Source organism: Nyctibius grandis, chromosome 4, assembly GCF_013368605.1.
Source record: "Nyctibius grandis isolate bNycGra1 chromosome 4, bNycGra1.pri, whole genome shotgun sequence".
NCBI lineage: Eukaryota > Metazoa > Chordata > Aves > Nyctibiiformes > Nyctibiidae > Nyctibius > Nyctibius grandis.
In genome coordinates this window covers 80,986,442-81,007,165 of record NC_090661.1, presented here as the reverse complement: position 1 = coordinate 81,007,165, position 20,724 = coordinate 80,986,442, and the positions used below count along the sequence as shown (strand labels likewise).

General features: G+C 38.5%; 1 protein-coding gene across 2 annotated transcripts in view; it reads left to right on the top strand.

The window, feature by feature from the left end:
- Positions 1-20,196, top strand: part of ADK (adenosine kinase) — a 304,369-nt gene extending 284,173 nt beyond the window's left edge. For both annotated transcript variants that reach the window (XM_068398760.1, XM_068398761.1), the window contains exons 10-11: positions 452-538; positions 19,018-20,196. In XM_068398760.1, the coding sequence (XP_068254861.1) occupies positions 452-538; positions 19,018-19,142 (212 nt within the window). In that variant the 3' untranslated portion in view covers positions 19,143-20,196. The remainder of the gene's footprint in view (positions 1-451; positions 539-19,017) is intronic.
- The last annotated feature ends 528 nt before the right edge of the window (positions 20,197-20,724 follow it).

Genomic DNA, 20,724 nt, shown 5'->3' with positions numbered 1-20,724 from the left:
GCATTTTACTTTTTACAACGCAGCAATTTCTGTTGAACTTTTAGAAGCTTAGACTGGCCATTCTGGAGGCTACATCACCTCTCTGCAACTAATAGGAAGGACTGGTTTTGGCAGGATGGATTTTTCTTAGTCTTGTCCATATACCCAGGCGTTTTATGTTGTTCCTCCCGATTTACATTTTTTCTCTTGCCCTTAATATTAGGAGATAAAGAAAAGAAGTTAAGCTGAAAGTAATTAATTAAAATGTCCACAACAAATAGCTTGATCAAATGTGTTCCCATATCCCTATGCAGTAAATAAGGACAGAATTATAAACCAAATCTATTTTTGTCCAAATTATCGTGTTAAAGGTCAGAGCTCCAGTTTTGAATTGTTTTGATTTTCACTGTTTGTTGTGCTTTTCAAAGTCATATGCAAGTAATTAATGTTTTATTCTCCCCTTCCACTACAGAAAATGAAGTGACTACTTTCCCTGTGTTGGTGAGTGATCAGAGTGAAATTGTGGATACCAATGGAGCTGGAGATGCATTTGTTGGAGGTATTTCTTACTTCTTTCTCTTGTTTGGAGATTATCCTGTTATTCTCTCTGTATAAAATCTACCATTTTTTCATTCAGCTGTCCTTCAGAATTAGCTTTGTTCTTTTAGAGCTTTTCTCTGCATCCTGAAGTTATATGATTTAATTAAGTTCTGATTTTCAAAGGGAAAGTGTGTTCTATTACTTTAAATATAATATGCCATTATGCTGTACTCTGGTCGTTTTCATGAGATTAATTGTGTCTGTCAGACTGTTGCATAAACAAGCTGCATCAAGTACTATATAGTGTACAGAAATCCCTCCTGGCTTAAATGTTAACACATTGTTGTTCTTTAAAACAGGTTGTAGTGAATATTAAACAGTATGTTAATAAGTGAGCATAATGTCTTCTGATCATGTCAATTTTGGTAGAACATCTGCTTCCAATACAATTATTTGGACATCAGAAAAGAACACAAAGGGTTAATTTGTTAAAACAAACCCAGAAAATATCTGGCATTGCTTAATATCCATTTGCAAACTTACTATTTTTTTTGGCACAAGCTCTAAGGAAAAAAGAGGATGTTATGTCTATGCCTGTTTTAAAAAATGATTCCATATAAGCCAAAAACCAGTCTAATCCAAAAGTTCTATCATTGGTTGTAACCTTCATACATGTAGTTCCGTGGTGCACTATTGCATCCTGAAGGCTCTAATATCCAGTACATAGTAGCTGTAAGGAGCTCCATTAGTCACTAATTTACTGGAAACATTACCAAAGAGACTTTATAAATAGAATTGCAGGGCTCAGTCTTGTAGCTATGAAGGGGATAACAAGCAGTGTGTTACCAAATCAAAGCTTCAGAATTGTGTCCTGCTTCAAGAAAGTATTCAACGTAAGCTTAATCTTAAGCATGTGTGTAATTCTGTCCTTACTCAATGCATCATTTAAACTAATGATAAATTTTCAATATATGCTTAAATCTGGCTGAAAATAGGAATGTTATTGCTCATTGCTGTGGTGCTTTCGTGAATTAAAAAGGACAGAAATAGAGGGAAACACATTAGGTCATATTATTCATACACCTTTTAGTGCACGCTTGTCACTCTCTATTGTTCCTAAATCACAAACAAGACTAAATTTGAACCAGTAAGTAACAGTGACTATAACATAAATAAGATCTTCTTGAAGTGCTTGTCCTTGTATACATGTGCTCTGTGTATCAGCTGGGCCAGTAAGCTGCTGTTATTGTTGTGAAAAAAAGAGAAAAAATCTTGCCTATTTTGTTTTCATATCCTGAAAATAAAATAATACTGGGTAGGGCCAAGGTGGGCAATATAGTAGACACCAACCAAGCTTTGCCTCAGCAGGAAGCAGCTTTTCATGTGTCTGCCATGTCTCAGGTTGTATTTATTCTCAGTTCCTCAGATTTTATTTTGAAATCAGGACTTTTTTTTTTAATAATCCTACTTTGGTTCTGTCCTAGTTTAGCTACAGGAAGGCTATTGCAACTAAATAATCAGGCTTTAAGAACTGCGTGGTCTCTCATAACCCTTCCTCTTTAAATTATATCCTTTTCCCTGGTTCTCCCATAGCTGCCTTTTTTCTGTAGAAGGGCTAAAATGTTGACTTTAGTGATTATTCAGAATATAGAATCATAGAATCATTTAGGTTGGAAAAGACCTTTAAGATCGTCGAGTCCAACCATTAACCTAGGACTGCCAAGTCCACCACTAAACCATGTCCCTAAGCACCACATCTACTCGTCTTTTAAATACCTCCAGGGATGGTGACTCCACCACTTCCCTGGGCAGCCTGTTCCAATATTTGACAACTCTTTCAGTGAACAAATTTTTCCTGATACCCAACCTAAACCTCCCCTGGCACAATTTGAGGCCGTTTCCTCTCATCCTATCACTTGTTACTTGGGAGAAGAGACTGACACCCACCTCGCTACAACCTCCTTTCAGGTAGTTGTAGAGAACGATAAGGTCTCCCCTCAGCCTCCTTTCCTCCAGACTAAACAATCTCAGTTCCCTCATCCGCTCCTCATAAGAGTTGTGCTCTAGACCCTTCACCAGCTTTGTTGCCCTTCTTTGGACTCACTGCAGCAACTCAACATCTTTCTTGTAGTGAGTGGCCCAAAACTGAGCACAGTATTCGAGGTACGGCCTCACCAGTGCCGAGTACAGGGGGACGATCACTTCTCTAATCACGAATGGAAAGGCTGATATAAGCCACATCAAACTCTGTTCCAAACTGCTGCCTTCCACTAGCAGTGTAAGGAGTTCAGGCACATCCTGTCAGACTGGTCTTGGATCAGTTGCGAGATTCCTTTCTCCAAGGGGAAAAATTATGTGGAAAATGCTAAACTCCGTTGGAAAGAAAATAGGTCTTCTAAAAGATGAACTCCCCTTTGTCGTTTTAAGTTCTGTTGATATAATGTGTCTGCATACAGCGAGCTTTGGTGTATTTGGGGTAATCTTAACGAAGGTCCTGTATCACTGTTACGGACATATATTATTTTCCTCAGTTCCCCCACAAATAGCACTGAGGTATCAGATGCTTTTTGTATGGAGCACAAGTTCAGTGCAGTCCGGTGGTAGCATTGTACATTTCTCCCTCGATACCAGGGAAAGAAAGGACCACAGCTGGTTTTCCCTCTGTAATGGAAGTTGGCTCACCAGTTGAAAATCTGTCTGAAATCTCATTGCGGTTAGACACTTACCTGAGTATCAGTATGTGAACTTAGGTTCTTGTTGCACCATACTTCTCTCTGCTATGACTCACAAACCAACACAAGCTTTAGAATATCCATGGTTCTTCCATTAGCTTCTGAGATATCTTTGTTCTCCTCTGTCACTCCATTAATAATAAATTGGTCATTTTTTCTCCTTAGAGAAGTGATTTTCCTGAGTTTAGTCCAGATGGGAGAACTGGGAGTCATAACAGTCTAGATACACAGCTGATTCTAGTCGTATACACTGTGGTTATCTTCTTCATGGAGTCATTTCATTTTCCTTCCCATACGTAGGAAATAGGATACTGGACTGGATAGGCTTTGATTTGGTCTGTGTTTCATTTGGGGGAAATGTCTGTGTTTTATCTATATCACACTTTTCATGTGTTTTCAAAGTACATATTTGCAACAGGGAAAGTTCTTTGTTGTCTCCTTACCAGAAAGCCCTATGCAGTAATGTTGGTAATACTACTCAACGTATGTATCTTCTGTTCATTCTAGCATTGAGCCAGATACAGTGTTATTGTCCTAACAGAATTTTTATAATGGGAAGTTTATATTCTCTTCAGTGTTTTTCTGGCTTCTTTCTTTGGTTGAGGTTTTTATCAAGTTGTTACTACCTAGGCAACAGTACATATAATATTTTGATTTTTAGTGTCCTTGTAGTAAAATGTTTCACAATTCATCCCTTAACTCAAAAATGCACTCAGTGTTATAATATACTCTCCTGCAAACGTAGTTCCTTTATTCAAACAGCAGAGAACAAGAGTTCCATGGCAAAGCTTCCCATATTTCTTTGGCACTGGTATATTAACACGACTGAACAGTGGTTTTGTTGGAGCAAATGTCTTGGCTGAGAGGGGAATGTGGGATATAATGAGAACTAACCCCATCAAGCAGCATTTATTTTACGTTAGGAGGTCAGGTTTGTTAGACTGTCATATTTGGAAAGGTCTTTCACGGAGGCACTCTCTTCCAGAGGTGTAACTCGCAGATTGTAAGGAAATTCCTTCTCAACAATTATGCCAACTTGGCAAATCACTTCTCATGTGTTTCTCCATGTGAAAGTGGATAATAAGAAATCTGTTGGGTTTTTTTTTCTGGAACCTATCTAACTACTGAAGGTCTTGAAACCTTAAAGTCATGAAAAAGTTTGAAGACACAAAGTTTCTGGGTACTTGTAACTCTGTGAGTTGATTCATGAGTTCAGCATTTCTGATCATGAAGCCGCTGGCCTCCAAGGAGAACTAGCTCACTCCAACAGCTAGCAACAAGAAATAAACTGCATTCTTCAGTTGAAATATGTGCTTATTAAGTTGGCACCAGGAATATCTCTGAATTTCTTGCCTCTTACTGCAGGCATCATCATCTGCCACTCAGGTTGAGGCTGGTGCAATTCATGAATGAAAAACCAGGTTTTAAAACTGCTGTAGGTATCTTTATGCTAAAAACACTTTAAACAATACTAACAGAGTTCTGCCTTTATTGCTTTCCAGCAACACTGCTACCTTTTAGAAGTTGCAATTCCACCTCGGGGTTCTGATGACATTGACAAATCACTTGAGCTTTGCTGACATGGCTTATGTCACAAGAGTCTCCTTAATTACAGCCTTTGTTTGTAGAGTTTGGGCAACATTCTATTACTCATTAAATTAACATTTATTTATTACTAGTCAGCCCCAGTTTGAACCTTTGCAATAATGATAATCAAAGCATATTTAATGGCAATAAACAGATTGAAATATGGGCAGTTTTACCATCTTATGCTTTCCTTTATGCCATCATGCTCTCTTTAGCCAGAGTAGGTCTGCCTTCTGTTTGGACTCCCCTTTGTCATTGCCACCATAACTAATGAAAACAATAAGCATCTTTTCTGATAGTTACTGCCATTGTTCCCTGCAAAACCTCTCCCCTAGAATCTGTCTACTCAGTGGAACTGGGTAGAGAGTTCATAATAAATGAATAGGAGAAGGTGTAAAATCAATGTTTCTTCAGGTTCTGGCAATATAAATATATTGACTTAGTAATCTACTATGATTTGGTCATATACTGCATGAAAAGTGCTAGAGTATGAAATGTAACCACAGATCACTTTAAAGCAGCGTGATGAAGCAGTGACAGAATGATCACAGCAAGTGTATATTACTTATCACCATGCTATAAAGATGTTATACCATTCTCAAGGAAAAGAAACCCCAAGATAGAAGGAGCTCTTCATTAAGCATTGTACACTGCCAAATATGAGCTGATAGCAATTTCCCTCTGTCGGTATCAAAGCTGAGGTCAACGGCTCAAACCACCTGTCAATTTAAAAATTGTATTGGCAGCTTTCATGTACCTAGGAATCTCATAAAGCTGTTAGCTATAGTTTGAAAGCTACTTTCAGAAATTTTTGGTGCATATGCTTACAGAATAAGCAGTTCTCTCTCTCCCTATGAAACCTAATGTGAATCTTATGAGATGGCCAACTACTGTCTCAGCTATCACAGAATCACAGAATGACAGAATGTTAGGGATTGGAAGGGACCTCGAAAGATCATCTAGTCCAATCCCTTGCCGGAGCAGGTGTACCTAGATCACATCACACAGGAATGCGTCCAGGCGGGTTTTGAATGTCTCCGGAGAAGGAGACTCCACAACCTCTCTGGGCAGCCTGTTCCAGTGTTCAGTCACCCTCACCGTAAAGAAGTTTTTCCTCATATTTATGTGGAACCTCCCGTGTTCCAGCTTGCACCCATTGCCCCTTGTCCTGTCAAGGGATGTCACTGAGAAGAGCCTGGCTCCATCCTCATGACACTTGCCCTTTACATATTTATAAACATTAATGAGGTCACCCCTCAGTCTCCTCTTCTCTAAGCTAAAGAGACCCAGCTCCCTCAGCCTCTCCTCATAAGGGAGATGTTCCACGCCCTTAATCATCTCCGTGGCTCTGCGCTGGTCTCTCTCTAGCAGTTCCCTGTCCTTCTTGAACTGAGGGGCCCAGAACTGGACACAATATTCCAGATGCGGCCTCACCAGGGCAGAGTAGAACTACTCTGATAGAAGACAGGGACAGTAACAAAAGAGGAATTGTTGTCTTTTATGTGTGTCCTTGTGTGAGTGTGCCTCATGGCATCCTTATCTTTTCTTTAGAGACCACAGGGCTTAGTGGAGATACTTCCTGCCTTTTGTTCCTGTTTCTGTTGCCAAACTGGCTCAATAAAGCCATTAGCTCATTTTTAATATAGAGATTAATTCTAAACATTATTTTTCCATCTTAATCTCAGTGCCTCTACAAATTAGATAAAGACCTTGGACTCCTAAGAGTTTGCCTAAAGGTCATCACATTGTTCAAATTTTAGCCTGTTTTCATGAGGTAAATGCAAATTATTTTCTATAGAGTCACATCCAGCTTTGATTTCAGAGCTAAGTAATGTTTGGTATACTTCTACATTATTGAAATGTTAAAATATTATCCTTAATGTGAAACATTCTTTGAATATATTATACATATACATATATGTATGTTTATAAAAACACAGCACAAGAAATATAAAAATAAGTTTGCAAGGAACCCATAATGCACAGAATAATTGCTCATCATTACTCCTCTACTATTAAAAGTTTGATTCAGAAATCTTTTTTGAAAAAGGTCTGGTTCTGTTTTCTGAACACACTAGTATAACTTTGGAATACTTTGAAGCCAGTGGGTTTAAACAAGTATGCAATTGATAAAAATGGAAACAGAATTGAATCCAGTATAATAATTCTTATGCTGCTGTCCTGCAGAATCTGTCATTTATGGAAGGAATCCAAGAATCTTTAAAATAAAAAATCATCTAGGTGGGATTTAACATGATCGGAGTTGGCCCTGCTTTAAGCCAGAGGCTGGAGCAAGTGACCTCCAGAGGTCCCTTCCAACCTAAAGTGTTCTGTGGTCCTATGAGTTCTAATCCTATAGGAATTAGGTTCCCAGGTGCCATTTCCTGCTTCTCTGAAAATCCAGCCTCAGTCATCTTCAGAGGGCAGTGTTGGTGGCTAAAGAGTAGAAGCTGACTGAATTAAAAAATGAAGCTTATGCAATGGGAATTCCATCTTCTCACAATAAATCTGATATAGGGCAAAGATGGACTGTATTCATGACTTTGTCTAATAAGTCCCTTATGTATTTCATGTGAAGGAATTGTGTGGATGGAGGCATGTGCACATGTGAGAAATTAAATAAGTTCTTATGGCTAGTTGCTATATGGCTATAGCAGGAGTGCTAAACGTGCCAAAAAGATCTGATAATGCCTTCAGCAGAGACAGGTGATTTGAATGGTTTACCAGAACACTAAATTGTGAGTGAGCTTGTGACTATATTAAAAAGAAAGTTCCTTAACGGATTTATGGGGCTCTTTAAGATTGTGAAAGAATCTGTTTTCTCTAAAAACATTGCAGAGAAATGAAATATTCCTCTTATTTGTTGTAGTTTCATCTCTGTATGAATCTCTGTTGTAAGGGCTACCCTCCATCCGGTACTCACCACCCATAAGACATTCTAGATTTGTTGAAATAGGAGTTCAAAGAACTAGGAACAGTTCTTTACTGAACAGCAGGACTGTGATATCAGAAGCTACTTAATCCCTCTTACAGTGGTCTTCAACTTATGTAGGGTTTTTATACTTGTTAAAGATACCTTGGGAAGTTGTCATAATTTTTTAATCACATGTGATAGAGAGAAATACAGTGGATAAAATATCACTGCTGTGAAGTACTGCCTTCTGATAACACCAGAGCTCTGAGATGCAATTTTATTTGCAATCTGGGAGTGAGGGGCATTTTTTTGGTGACATCTATCAAATATGTATGTGCATGTAACTTGTTATGGCTGATTTTTGCTACAAAATTTATCTTCACAAGCAAAGAGACAAGGGGATACTACTTTGAATTGTCCTGTCTTTTCCTTGTAGTAAAGATAAATATTGTAACAGCAATCAGCACTCTCTTAGTCTTCATTTATACAACATGGGTGGCTAATTGCCTCTGAGCAATCCTGTTGTTACTGAGATCCTGGCTGATGAGATATGAAGCTTTGAATGAGATATGAAGCTTTGAAATAAAGCTACCTTCTTAATGTCATCAGCATTTTGACTGACAGCCTGTTTTACCCATCTTTAATACTCCTGTTTTATAAACAGCATACATGAGTATAATAGCTGAGCTGTTGATAGGGCATCAATCTTTGCTTGCTCAGGGATAACTTGTCAACATGTTCATGAGTTACCGCCCGTGTGTTCTGATGGCATTTGTAACTCCCTCAGATAAACATCACATCTAAATCTAGGCTATTAGATGGCCACATTATCTCTGTAACTGACCTTCTACAAACTCGAAAATTACCAGATTATATGTTCCTAGCTGATTTTTCTCAGTCTCAGCTAGAGGCACATCATTATTCTGATCAATAGTGTGTGTGGCTAGTCGCTAGTAATTTCAGCATTAGTACTGGCACAATTTAGAAATTTGCCACAGTTTGAATTGCAGCTACTTAAACACAAACATATAAATAGATATCACTCAGGAAAAACATGGAATATTCCTGTTTTCTTTTTAATTCCCTACTTCACTTTTTACCAATTTCCATTCAAAATTATTTCATTGGAAATAATACACTCCTCTGTGCTGGCATTGTACTTAAAACTGGTAGCAAGTGATGTCCAAATATAATTTAATTGTGATCCAATCTGGTTTAATTGTTTTGTTTAAATTGCTACCCTTCTCTTGGTTTCTAACTGCTCATCTTAATTTTATTACATATGTATTTTTTATCAAAATATAGTAACTTAAATAAGCTAATTCACGTTTTTGCCTACACAAATTAAAGGCAATCCAGAAAAACACGTGGTAGAATTTATGTAAGGCAAAACATTAGTATACTTGCTGTCATTTTTTCAATATCATCTAGAAGTGAGAGATCCGTTTTAAAAGGATCAGTGTATGGAATTAAAAACCCTCAGAAGTTTCTAATTAGACTGAAGCAGGACCTGATCCTTCTAGCTGTTGTGTCTCTTTTCCTGTCAGTGACACCGTCAGTGTTAAGGGAGCCTCAGTACATAGCAAGAGGATTAATATTTTGCAAAACTGGGTTTTGAAAGGCCTAATTTACCTCACCATAAATTCAGTGACATTCTGGACAGACTTTGTGAGAAACAAATGTTGAATAGGTTGAATACATTTTAAAAAACAAACCTACTGTGTTAAAAATAGATTTTCAAAACCAATTATAAAGTTCCAATTTTTACTGTAATAGCTATGGGACAATTACAAACTGACTTAACGCCTCAAAGCAAATCATCACCGTTTAAAATACTTTGTCATGCCTACTATCCCTATCCTCATAACATTTCATTTTATGTTCATGTGTCATGTGTTAGAAAATCATGTAATGATAAAGAAAATGTTCATGTGGAAGGTTAGAAATTACTTTAATGAGTTATTATTACCTTGCTAGCAGACTGTTGGTAATATTTTTGTGTTATTTTAATGTATTCTGAGTAGAGACAGAGACACTAGTCAGATTGGATCATCAAGAACATTCCCCTGGGAATCAGGGCAGGATACAGTCCCCTAAAAAATGATGTGTCAGATTAAGCTGATGTTATATTTGCAGGAAATACAACAACACACAACGAAATATAAAAATACACTGAAATATATTATCTATTTCACATCTAATATGACTTGATGTGGTGCTATGGAGATTGACACGATGACCATAAAGGTACTTCTCGGGCTGTGGTATTAGCTAGGAGGATCCTCATCACTTGCAGCTGCCTCTATTGTATAATAGGATGGTAACGTCTCCCATAATTTGTTCATGTCCCCCACACTGAAATGGGCTCGTACTTGAAGTGGGAAGATGGCAAGGTTGCAATAAAAAAGAAATAAAAGAAAAATCATGGTCCCAGTTGAAAGCAGTGGTGGTAGCAGCGCTTGTAGGTTGGTTTGACACTGATCTCGGACTCTACTTAAAGGGACATTACTGTTATTGGTGATAAGTAAACTATTAGTATCAAGCCAGGACTGTAACAGATATTTAGAGAAGCAAAAGATATTAAACCCACTGTATTAAAATAGGAGCATTATGAATATAATGCTAGGGCAGGCTATTTCAGCCCACAAAAGTCAAGAAGTTCATAGGCTGTCTAGCTACCGTATTCCCACTGCATTGGGTGTTGCTTTTTGATTCTCTTTGCATACTGCTGGCTTGATTGTGTGGAATTATATCTGCAAATAAAACCATACTGAGAGATGGTCGCTCTGCAAACACAACTTCAAATCTCCTAGCTTTTCTGCATGTGAAGCTCAACTATAAAGTTACATTCATGTAGCCTTTTTTGTACTTGAGCATATGTTAAACACTGAACAGAGGATAGTACATAGTATTCCATTTTGTTATGCTTAAAACTTCATTATTTCTATATTAAATTAGGGAAATTCTCTTCCTCTTATCCCAAGCAGTAGGTGTAGTAATCTGCACCACTTAATGTCAATACAACAGATCTGTTTTGAGGCTCAGAAAATTTCCTCAGGTACTAATAAAAGAAAGCTTATTTCATTCTGCTGGCTCAAAAATGGCTAAGGAGAATTTTAGCTTTTGAGGAACAGTTCTAGGAAACTTTTCTAGGAAACATTTTTAGAAAAAACAGAGAGAAATATCAGCCTGGAAAGTAGTTTTTTTCAGATAGTTAGAGAAGATGCTTCCAAAGAAAATACCTGTATTTGGTTTGGCATATACAGTGCCTTGAATATTCCATGTAAGCTTGGAGGGCTTTTTTTTTAATCAAATGTTTTCCCCTGATCCTGGTTGTTGGAAACAAGCGCAAAGCCACCAGATTCTGATCCAAAAGGGAATTTCCCAAAGTTCATCATGTGGACTTAAAAATGAAAAGTAGGACCAAGCCATCAGATGTTATAACTTTGTCATCAGTTTCTTCCATCACATCTTTTTTGGACCATATTGTAGACTGAAATGATTCTTTTCTTGGACAATAAGATGTGCTGGGGAGTTTAATAGAGGTGATATGTAACAGGTTGTAAATAAAGTCCACTGAGGATGATTAATGTAGAGAGTGTCACAGTATAAAACACTTAAGCCACTCATCCGGCTTTGCACTGTTCCTCCTCAACGGGTGGACAGTACTCGGTCAAGGCATAGGCCAGTGACAGGAAAACTCCCATCAATCTCAGTAGGCTTCAAATCAGGATCTCAGTTTTCTCCATCCATTGCACAGCCTTCAGGACCAAACCACTATATAGTTAAAACCACTGCTCCTACTTGCGCAAAGGCATCAAAGAAACAAGACTGCTGATTTTCCTTAGAGAGAGTCTCCGATGGGCCCAAGCATCTATACAGGCTTTGGGAAGTATGATGACACTTTATTCTACGAGCTGCAGTGAGCTGGCCCAGTAGGTTCAAACGGTGGTAATCATATATGCAATGCAATAAAATTATTCAGCCTTGAGTAGCTGATTCCTAATGGAATAACAGGGATGTAATGAAGTTTTATTTTGGTTTTTGTTGTTTTTTTTTTTTGTTGTCACATTTTTGCAGGAATCTTTCATGAACGTTTTCCACGTGTAATGGTTTAAAGCATTAGAGTCTGAATACTCTTTTTTGCTTTGTGTATTCAACACCTCCTCTCCATTCCAGGAAAAGGCTGCTGAACTGAAAACACTCCTTTCACTTATTCATAGCTGTCTAGTAAATGCAAAGTTGTATTACTTGCATGTGTCCATAAATGACTGTATAACCTCAGACCAAGGAAGACGTACACCCATCTGAGTGAACCTTACAGAAATTCAATGCATTCAAAATGTGTCCATAAATATAAAGGAAAAAAGAGGGAGAGGGACAGCAATACCAATACTAACTGCTTCCCTTGAAAACATGCTTAGTTTAGTATTCATGCTGGGGATTGGAAAGTAAGAAGTTTGTGTAAAGTTAAGTAAAGTTTTCTTTACTTTCTTTGTACATAGACAGTGAAACGCATTTAGCGCATGACCATTTTATAAATAAAGTAAATATAGACTTCCGAAACATTTTATTTCTCATCTCATGGTTTTGTCATTCTCTGGAAGTAAAAATATTGACATTTACCAGGCTGTTTGTTCCAGCATTCTGATCTCCTGCAGTTTATTTTTATAACAACCTTATCGATGAGCCTCTTACTCAGCTCTCTAAGTTTAACTGAGTTGAGTCGATTTGTTACCACAGCTTCAAGTAGCTGTTACAGAACAAGCGAGACATCCTAATAAAGCTGTAAACGTGTTTACTCAAACATGGTATTGATTATACTTGGAGAGGGAGAAGCTAGTGCTTAGCATGGTGTCAGGGAGGATGAATTTAACTGCAGTTTTTCATTGTCATCTGTCATGGTTGTGAAACACTAAGTGAAGCCACAAGAGGATAATTAGAATTGCCAGAAATTTAGCCCCTAAAATCAGTTAACCACTTGAAATTTTTGTAGTTTAATTAGTTTTTATTAAAACTTTCCTTCAGTGGTATAGTTAGGAAGGCTTTTCTAATGTTCTTTTCAGTGAGAGTGAGGTTTCAAGGTTGCCACTTGTTAGATATACATCTTAAATGACTGTTTTTCTGAAAGGGTTGGTGACCTTTCTTCTCTCACTTGTAATTAGCCTGGCACTACATTTCTGTAGAAGCACAGAGCCATTTCATTTTAAAAGAGAGGGAAAGACACTTGTTCGCGCACATATACGTTTGTAGTTAATAACATATACGTGCATGTGTGGAAAAATTCTTACACTGTATTTTGAGAGAGAAAATGCTAAGGTGTGTGAAGGTTGAAAGAAGTATAGTGTGTTTGAAGATGCTTATGTTTAATTTGTCTTATATACTGTAAGTCTAATGTGTCAGACCACAGTGCAAAAATACATGAAAACAGAAGCCAAATCCCACCCTTAATCAAAAACATTTCCGTTTAGAATAGCCAACCTTCGGTTTGATAGCAACGGGCAGAGCCTCTGGCTTACCACAGTTCTTGGCTGTAATATCCACCATCTGCCACAAAATTAAAAAAGGAGAAACCTCAGCATGTTGACGTACGGTCGTTCAGTGACTCTGTTGCAGAATCATCTGATGCCAACATCTTTTACAAAATCTAGGTTAGCTGGTTGGCTCTTGGCACCAGCGTTGCTAACCACCTGATTACAACTGACCAGACTCATGCTACCACAACATTAACCCACTCCAACAGTGCTAAAAGACCTCCAAAAAAGCCTCAGTCATATCAGCTACAAGGCTTTAAATTGCTAGGGTAATGTTTCTTGAAAACTGCATCTTCCCACACTGCTGGCCTGGAAAGCTAGTGGGATCACATAAAAATAGATGAGCGTTCGAGCGACTGTGACAAATGCTGTATACGAACGAGAGTGTGAAAAGGTGCTTGCAACTGTCCCCTATGGTGGAATAACACCATTTTTAAAAAGGCAGTTCACAAATTAAGCTGTAGGAAATTTAAATACAAAAAAGAGGAGGCAGCTCAGCCGTTCATGATCCTTTCTGTGGCTGGGACAATTTTGCTTGTGAATGGCTTGGTTTGCATTAAGTGCTTCAGAGTTCAGCTGGAAGAGGAGGATTGTCTGGGAACATCACATAGCAAAAAGGTTTTGAGGGGCTCTGACTCAGGGTCAGCTTGTAATTGTTTATAATTAATATATTTGATAATTGCTTTTTTCCTTCTTTTCTCTCTTGCATTTAAAAATATACATTAATTTTGCCTTGGGCTTTTTATAAAGGTTGGAAGTGTGAGAGAAACTGCAGAAAGACAAGTAGTGGGGGAGCTGGGTGTCGGAGGCTATAAACGGATTTCCAGCCAGCATTAGTAATTAACAGTCATTAAAATTAATTGTCAAGTGTACAATTTGAAATGAAACATTTGGCTTCAATATGAGCTGTTTTTAAGTGTTGTTAAACCATTACTGAAGCAGACCAGAACTGTTTTAAAATCTCCGCTATTGGACTCCCACATTCCTGTCCAACTGCACTAGCGCTAGGCGTTCATTCAGAATTACCACTGATAATCTGGAAACAAAACTTTCAAGGAAATCACTGATTTCAGTGAAGTTGCCTCTGAAATGTCTATTTTGCTGGCCACAAGAAAATGAACTTGGGTCTCCTTTAATGATTTTTAAATGCTACTCAGCTCTTAGAAGTAAGAAAGTAAAGATGACACCTTTTGTGTTGCTCAGTGGATTGCCTTGCTGTGTCTTTTCAGATTTATATTGACATCCCCAAAGAGATTTGAGATGGTTTCAGTGAGGGCCTTGGTTTCGGTCTGGATTTTGAGGCTGAAGCACCAGTTCTGGCACTTGGCTTACAGAACTTTTCATTTGGTGGTGAGCACAAAAAGGAAGAAAGCAACTCGACTTTTCTGTCCCTCATTCTGTTTGCAGACCTAACAATTATAAACGTCTTTGAGCACATGTAGTAAGGAAGCTGGAGATAATAAAGCTTAACTCTCAATTATTTCAGGCACACTTTTCAGAGCAAAGTGATTTCAGAGATACTTTACTGAGCAGAAAAGAAATAATTATGGGCCAAAAATAGCTATTGGTGTGTTATAATCAATTCTATCATCTGGGCATGCAAATACATTTTGTACCACTGTAAGGTTTAAAGCAGCTTTTGAAGCAAAGTTGTCTTTGCTTTCTGGGCAGATGCTGAATAAGTGGCATGAATTGGACACATGATAAGTTCTTATCATGGCTAGATACAAGGTGGTCACTTGGCTGTCCATGCCTGTGAGGGACAGAAGGCATCCCGATCTACTTTGAAAGCTTATCGAGATGGCTAATTACAGCATGGTGGCCTACTAGACATCCTGCAACTGCCATTTCTCTTACTTCATAAATGATAAACACTTTGCCTGTCAGGGCAGGAGGCAGACAAGTGGGAAAGCCTTGAGCTTGGTTCTTGCCATTGTGTTCTAGTGTGAAGAGAGTAGTACACAATGCATGTAACACCGTCCACAGCTTCAGCAGCGTATAAATCCTAGTGCAGAATAGTTGCCATTAGAAGATGGTAGACGATATTGCCTGAAGTTGTTTTGGTGAAATATTTGAAGTGAGGTTGTCCTGTGTAACCAAAACACACTACTGCTTTCTGCACCCCGTTCCAGTGATAGCCAAGAACTAGCTCAGGTCATGGCAGAAGTTAAAATAGTTGCTGAGCTACTTTAGTATGTGCTGGGATGATCTAGTTCTCTGATCCCAGGCCTGTGATACAGGGTCAGAATTCAATCCTGCCCTTTCTGTCTGTGAAATTGTAGGAGGAGTGTGAAGTAAGTCTGAAGCCATGTTCACTTATCTCCTTGCATTTCCAGTCATGGCACCTTAAAGAGATTACAGCCTTCAACTGCTTATCATCTTCCCTCCACTGCCCTGCTGGCTGGTAGATCTGTTTGAATACTCACTAACACTTCAGTTTAAATCAGCTGGGTTAGCCAAAGATCTGGTATTCCACAGCTTACTGTTTAAACTACTCTGGTTAATTTTGACAGAGTATCAGGTTATACAAGCAGGAAAGAAGGATGGTGAAAAACAGATGGGGCAGTAACTTCTTTAGCTGGAACTCGAAGATCTGAATCCATGCCTTGAGACTATGACTCATGGGGTTTGCATCACAGTACCTTATACACTGGAGGAGGCAAACTCTGAATTATATTCTGACCATGTTGCTTTTTACTGCATTAACTAAAAAGAACATTCTGCAGCTAAGGCAGCCAACCTGATAGAGCTCTTTGTTTCTCTGCTCAAACAACAGTGCTTTCTGGTGTTCCCTCGGGGTCTGCTTTGCCAACTGCCTAGTCTTAGTATGTGATGTAGTTCTGTGATTGTGATATGTGTGTTTGTATTGTCATTCGATGTGATATTGTGTCAGATACTGCTATTTCTATTTCATCTGTGAAACACATACCTTTTAAGAGAAACTCAACAGACAAGAGAACGGTTTGAGGGCAAACTCCCCACTGCAGTTGCTACGTATCTCGTATGTGACAGCTATACTTAATGTCATTTCTCCACCACTCTGAAATCACAGACATCTCTCATTTCTATCCCCAATTAGAACAGGATGTTTTTTCCCCTGATTCTGCTTTCACTTAGATCAGAATAAATAAGAAGTAGCTTCACTGAAGACAAAAGATACATACCAGCTACAGTGAGCCTGCGAGGTGATGACAGTCTCAGTCTAGTTGGTATTGAAAAATAATTCATATTTTATGGTCCTTTACTCCTTGGATTTTCTCATCTTCATATATGTTTGATGCCTTGATTATAAACATAGAGGACAGTTGTTCTTTCTTGTATAAACCCCTCTCTGAATTCATGCTCTGCACAAAACCAAGCCTTGTGTTTGCCTTTGGAGGCCCACACAGTGCATCTTCAATACTTACTGAGTCAGAAATGGACTGTCTTAACAGCCTCATTTTATGTACGGTTACAACTTGCTCTCAAGTTTTAACCACCCAGAAGCACACTGGCAAGCTCCTGCTTCCCAGGCAGTTTAAATTTAATGATTGACATTCTCCACATATCCAAGAAACTTTCTTCTAAGAATGCACGTTAATCTAATGAGCAGACCATTTTCATATCATTATTCAGAAATGGTCTGATTTCTGAATGCCAGGCATGCTGTTTGTATTTCTCAACTCTTACCCGGCTATTACAGCTGGACCGTCCTGCCACAGTTGTGTTGTCTGTAATCCCCTGACTGCCATCAGTGATAGCGCTCACAGCACAATTTCTCCCTGTTTCAGATTCTCGTCTTTGTGTACTGAAAACTCCTGTCTTCCTCACTTGTGCTTATGGACTTAACTTTTGTTGGTGAAGCAGTCACTTTTCCACAGTTAGTGTCAGTATCTGTGAAATTCCAGCTAATATGTAGAAGCTAATACTTCTCTAGAAAAGTATTGATGTCAGAAACATACGAGTTTTCTCCTAGTTGGCAACTAAAACGCCAACTTTCTGTGGCCTCCCTATTCCCATGAAAAGTATCTGATTTCTAGATTTAGTAGCTTCAAACTCTTCTCCCATTTGGCACAATTTAGAGAAAACTATACATCAGCTAGGCTTCTTCTCGCTTCTCAGTTATGACCCAGAAGCCAAGACAGATCTTCGTAATTCATGAAAATGGGGTCTTTTGCTCACTAGTATCATCCTTCATTAATCTAACCTTATTTTTCATGTTTACATTATTTTTAATCTTCAAGGAGCAGACAATATTGCATAGGATAAAATATTTTTATCATCTTCTAAAAATATGCTCTAATGTGCCACAAAAGGAAATAGTTAGAAAATGAGCACAAGTTAAAACGAGAGCATCACAATATAACGTAGAGTCTTTGTTCCACTAGTAACCAAGCTGAACAGAGAAAGTGTATTTGAAAGCAAGCTAGAAAAACATATCCTCTTTGAATCAAAATTTGTAATGTGTCAGAAATTGGTACCTGTGAGCTACATAGTACTTACGAGAGACATGGTTTCAACACTAGATTTGTACTGCCAAGGCCCAAGGCCTGTCAGAGCGTGACACAGGAACTTGAAATGGTGGATGAAAGCTTTAAAAAGAACATGTTTCAGCTTGCTAGAATCCTGATTTTCCTGGGCAAGTCTCCCTTTCCTTCTGTGACTGGATGAGAAAGAGAGATACATCTGAAACATATTAAAAACAGGATAAAAGTGAATAAAATATTACCTCTAGAATGACAGAGTGGAGTTTTAAATTATAAGATACTAAGTTTACTTTTCACATCTTGAAAACCTCTTTCAAATTTAAAATATGTATTTCACCTCTGCCATAAGTTCTGTCATGCTTTCGATCACAATAGTTTCAGCCAAGAGAAAATGTTTCAGAAATGAGGGATCCATAAAACTTCTGGTGCCACTTGCACTTAGCTTTCCCAAGTACCTATGAATAATCTTTTTAGGACTCTCTGCTTATATTCATTTAAAGAGGTGCTCTGGTTTTCAAAACACTCACCTCCCAGTGATTTCTGGTTTTCTGAGCCAGGCATGCTAGGGCTTTGTTAGCTAAAGCAGTTAACCAAGTGCCCCGATTCTGAGAGGTGCTTGGTTCTCCATAAGGTTTGCTGTTTATGTAGGTATCTGAACGTGCTAAGAGGTACCCACTGTTTCTGAAGTCTTAGGTTAAATTTCCCATAATCAAGGGCAACAGATGTCATCTAACTTTCCTCATCAACTAACAATTTCTCACCTTCTTTTCATTGTGAACACCTGTAGCTATGAATATAGAAAACATTTCTTTGTTATGTGCCTTTCTCTTTTTTTGAGAAAATCTTGCAAAGTGACAGTTGCATGGGGCTGTAGCTGTAGCCAGTATGAACAGAACGACTCTCTTCAGCAGGGAAAACAACTCCTTTGTTTTTAAAATGGTATTTGAGGAATCAAGGGTTCTCTCTGGAAAAGAAGAGAGCAAGAACTCTGTAAAATCATTTTGAGGGCACTAATAAAGATCAGTCTTGATAATCTTTAATTTACTTGAAGCTACCAAATGGAGACTTCAGGTAGCAATAACAGCAGCAGCACTCCAACTCAGCAGGTCACTCAAGCGCAATACTAGATTTAAACTAGCCAGGCTACCTGTGTACATACAGTTAGGCCAATATTTCAGTGCTTTGCCCTGTGACAAACTGATACACTCAAAAAACCTCATCTAACCATTTTCTTCCTTCTCTTTCTCTCCCTCTTTGTTCCATAGGCTTTCTCTCACAGCTTGTCTATGACCGGCCAGTGACCGAGTGCATCCGGGCTGGACATTATGCAGCCAGCGTAATTATCAAGCGTTCAGGTTGCACCTTCCCAGAGAAGCCTGACTTCCACTGATACTGGTGAATCGGAGGGATCAAGAGTAACTCCCATGTTGCCATGGGATTGCTGCCTAAATTTTCCTCCTTCCCTTTCCTTACCTTTCCAATTACCTGCATCAACACTTCTGTACTTCTGTTCATTGTATCCTAAACAAAATATATATTTCTATGGTGTTTTCCTTTTCATGCCACTACAATGTCTCAGTAGTCTTAACTTTTGGAAACAGTGCTAAGTGAAGCTTATTCTCTCATCCATCAGAAAAAATTGTTCTATTTAGACAGTTTATAAGGAAGTCCCATGTAAATGACACTGCTGATTAACACCATTAAAATACTTCTGTTGAATTATCTAGTTTGTATCCAGCTGTGGCCAAATCCTACTCAACTTAATGTGAAATCAACAGACCTGACTTTATTTGTCACTTAACATTATAAACCAGGAATTGTTATTTCTATATAGTGGAGTCACAGTAGTGTAAAGAGCAGTGTAGATGTCCTAAGAATTTCCTTATATATCTGAGTGTACAAGACCTGGCCATCAGATCCAGCCCAGCTTCCATGAAAGTGAATTGCTGTTTTGTCAGTAATTTAAGGACCTGATCCAAAGCTGATGTCATGCATTCATTCGTCTTGCACTGATGCCAGTAGCTTTGGGTCTGGCATCATGTGAGAGCAGGGTCTGGCCACTCTGTGTACAGTCCCATTCAGCTGTCAGGTGAGCTAGCAGATAGGTACTTTCAGTGATTTCAGGGCAGATGCATGAGTTGATGATGAACATAAACATCCAGATAGAGCCTGTCTTCTCCATGTGAGCTTTCTAGAGGTTGTATTTAATTAAGGTACACATAGTGAAAATGAGGTACAGAAATATTTATGCAGGATATATTGACAGGATATGCCAAATGGAATCTCTGAAACGCACATTTTTAAACTTTTAATTTACTTTGGATAATTAAGCAATATGGTGGATTTTGTTTGTATTTACAGTATTCAAAGAGGTGATCTGACACTGCATTCATTACTTTGCTATGTAATTTGATACTGATAAATAAAAAATTGTCATACAGTAACTCCTAGTTTTGTATTGGTATGTGTCTGGCTTTCCTCCACGTATCAGACTGAAATGGGAATAGGAAATGGGTGCTTAACCCACAGTACATGCTAGATCTCAACATTTTATATGTGACTTTCAGTGTCCAGGTGGGTGTTCAAGGGTTATTTCATCAGTAAGGAAGGGAAGGAACTTAAGTTTGGTGTTTGTACCACAGGAGAGATGAAAAATTAATGTCTAGAGTTCGTCAAAGAATGTTAAGTCAGCGTGGGCTTCGCACTTTACTGCATAGCATGGAACAAGGGATGCACAGAGATTGCATGTTGTTATTACAGTTTGTGTATTGCAAAGAGCATGGGGAGAAATTAAGGCTATGATCCTGATTCCCTTGTTTGGCCCAGTATCCAGTCCTGATACATTGGACAACAGGCTCTGTCGTCTTAGAGATCACCTGGTGAGATCCCTGCAAGTGCATCAAGGAGCTTCAAACCAGCCACTTTTGAAAATCCTCATGGGGCCATGGAACTCCATCGTCGCAAGCACAGGT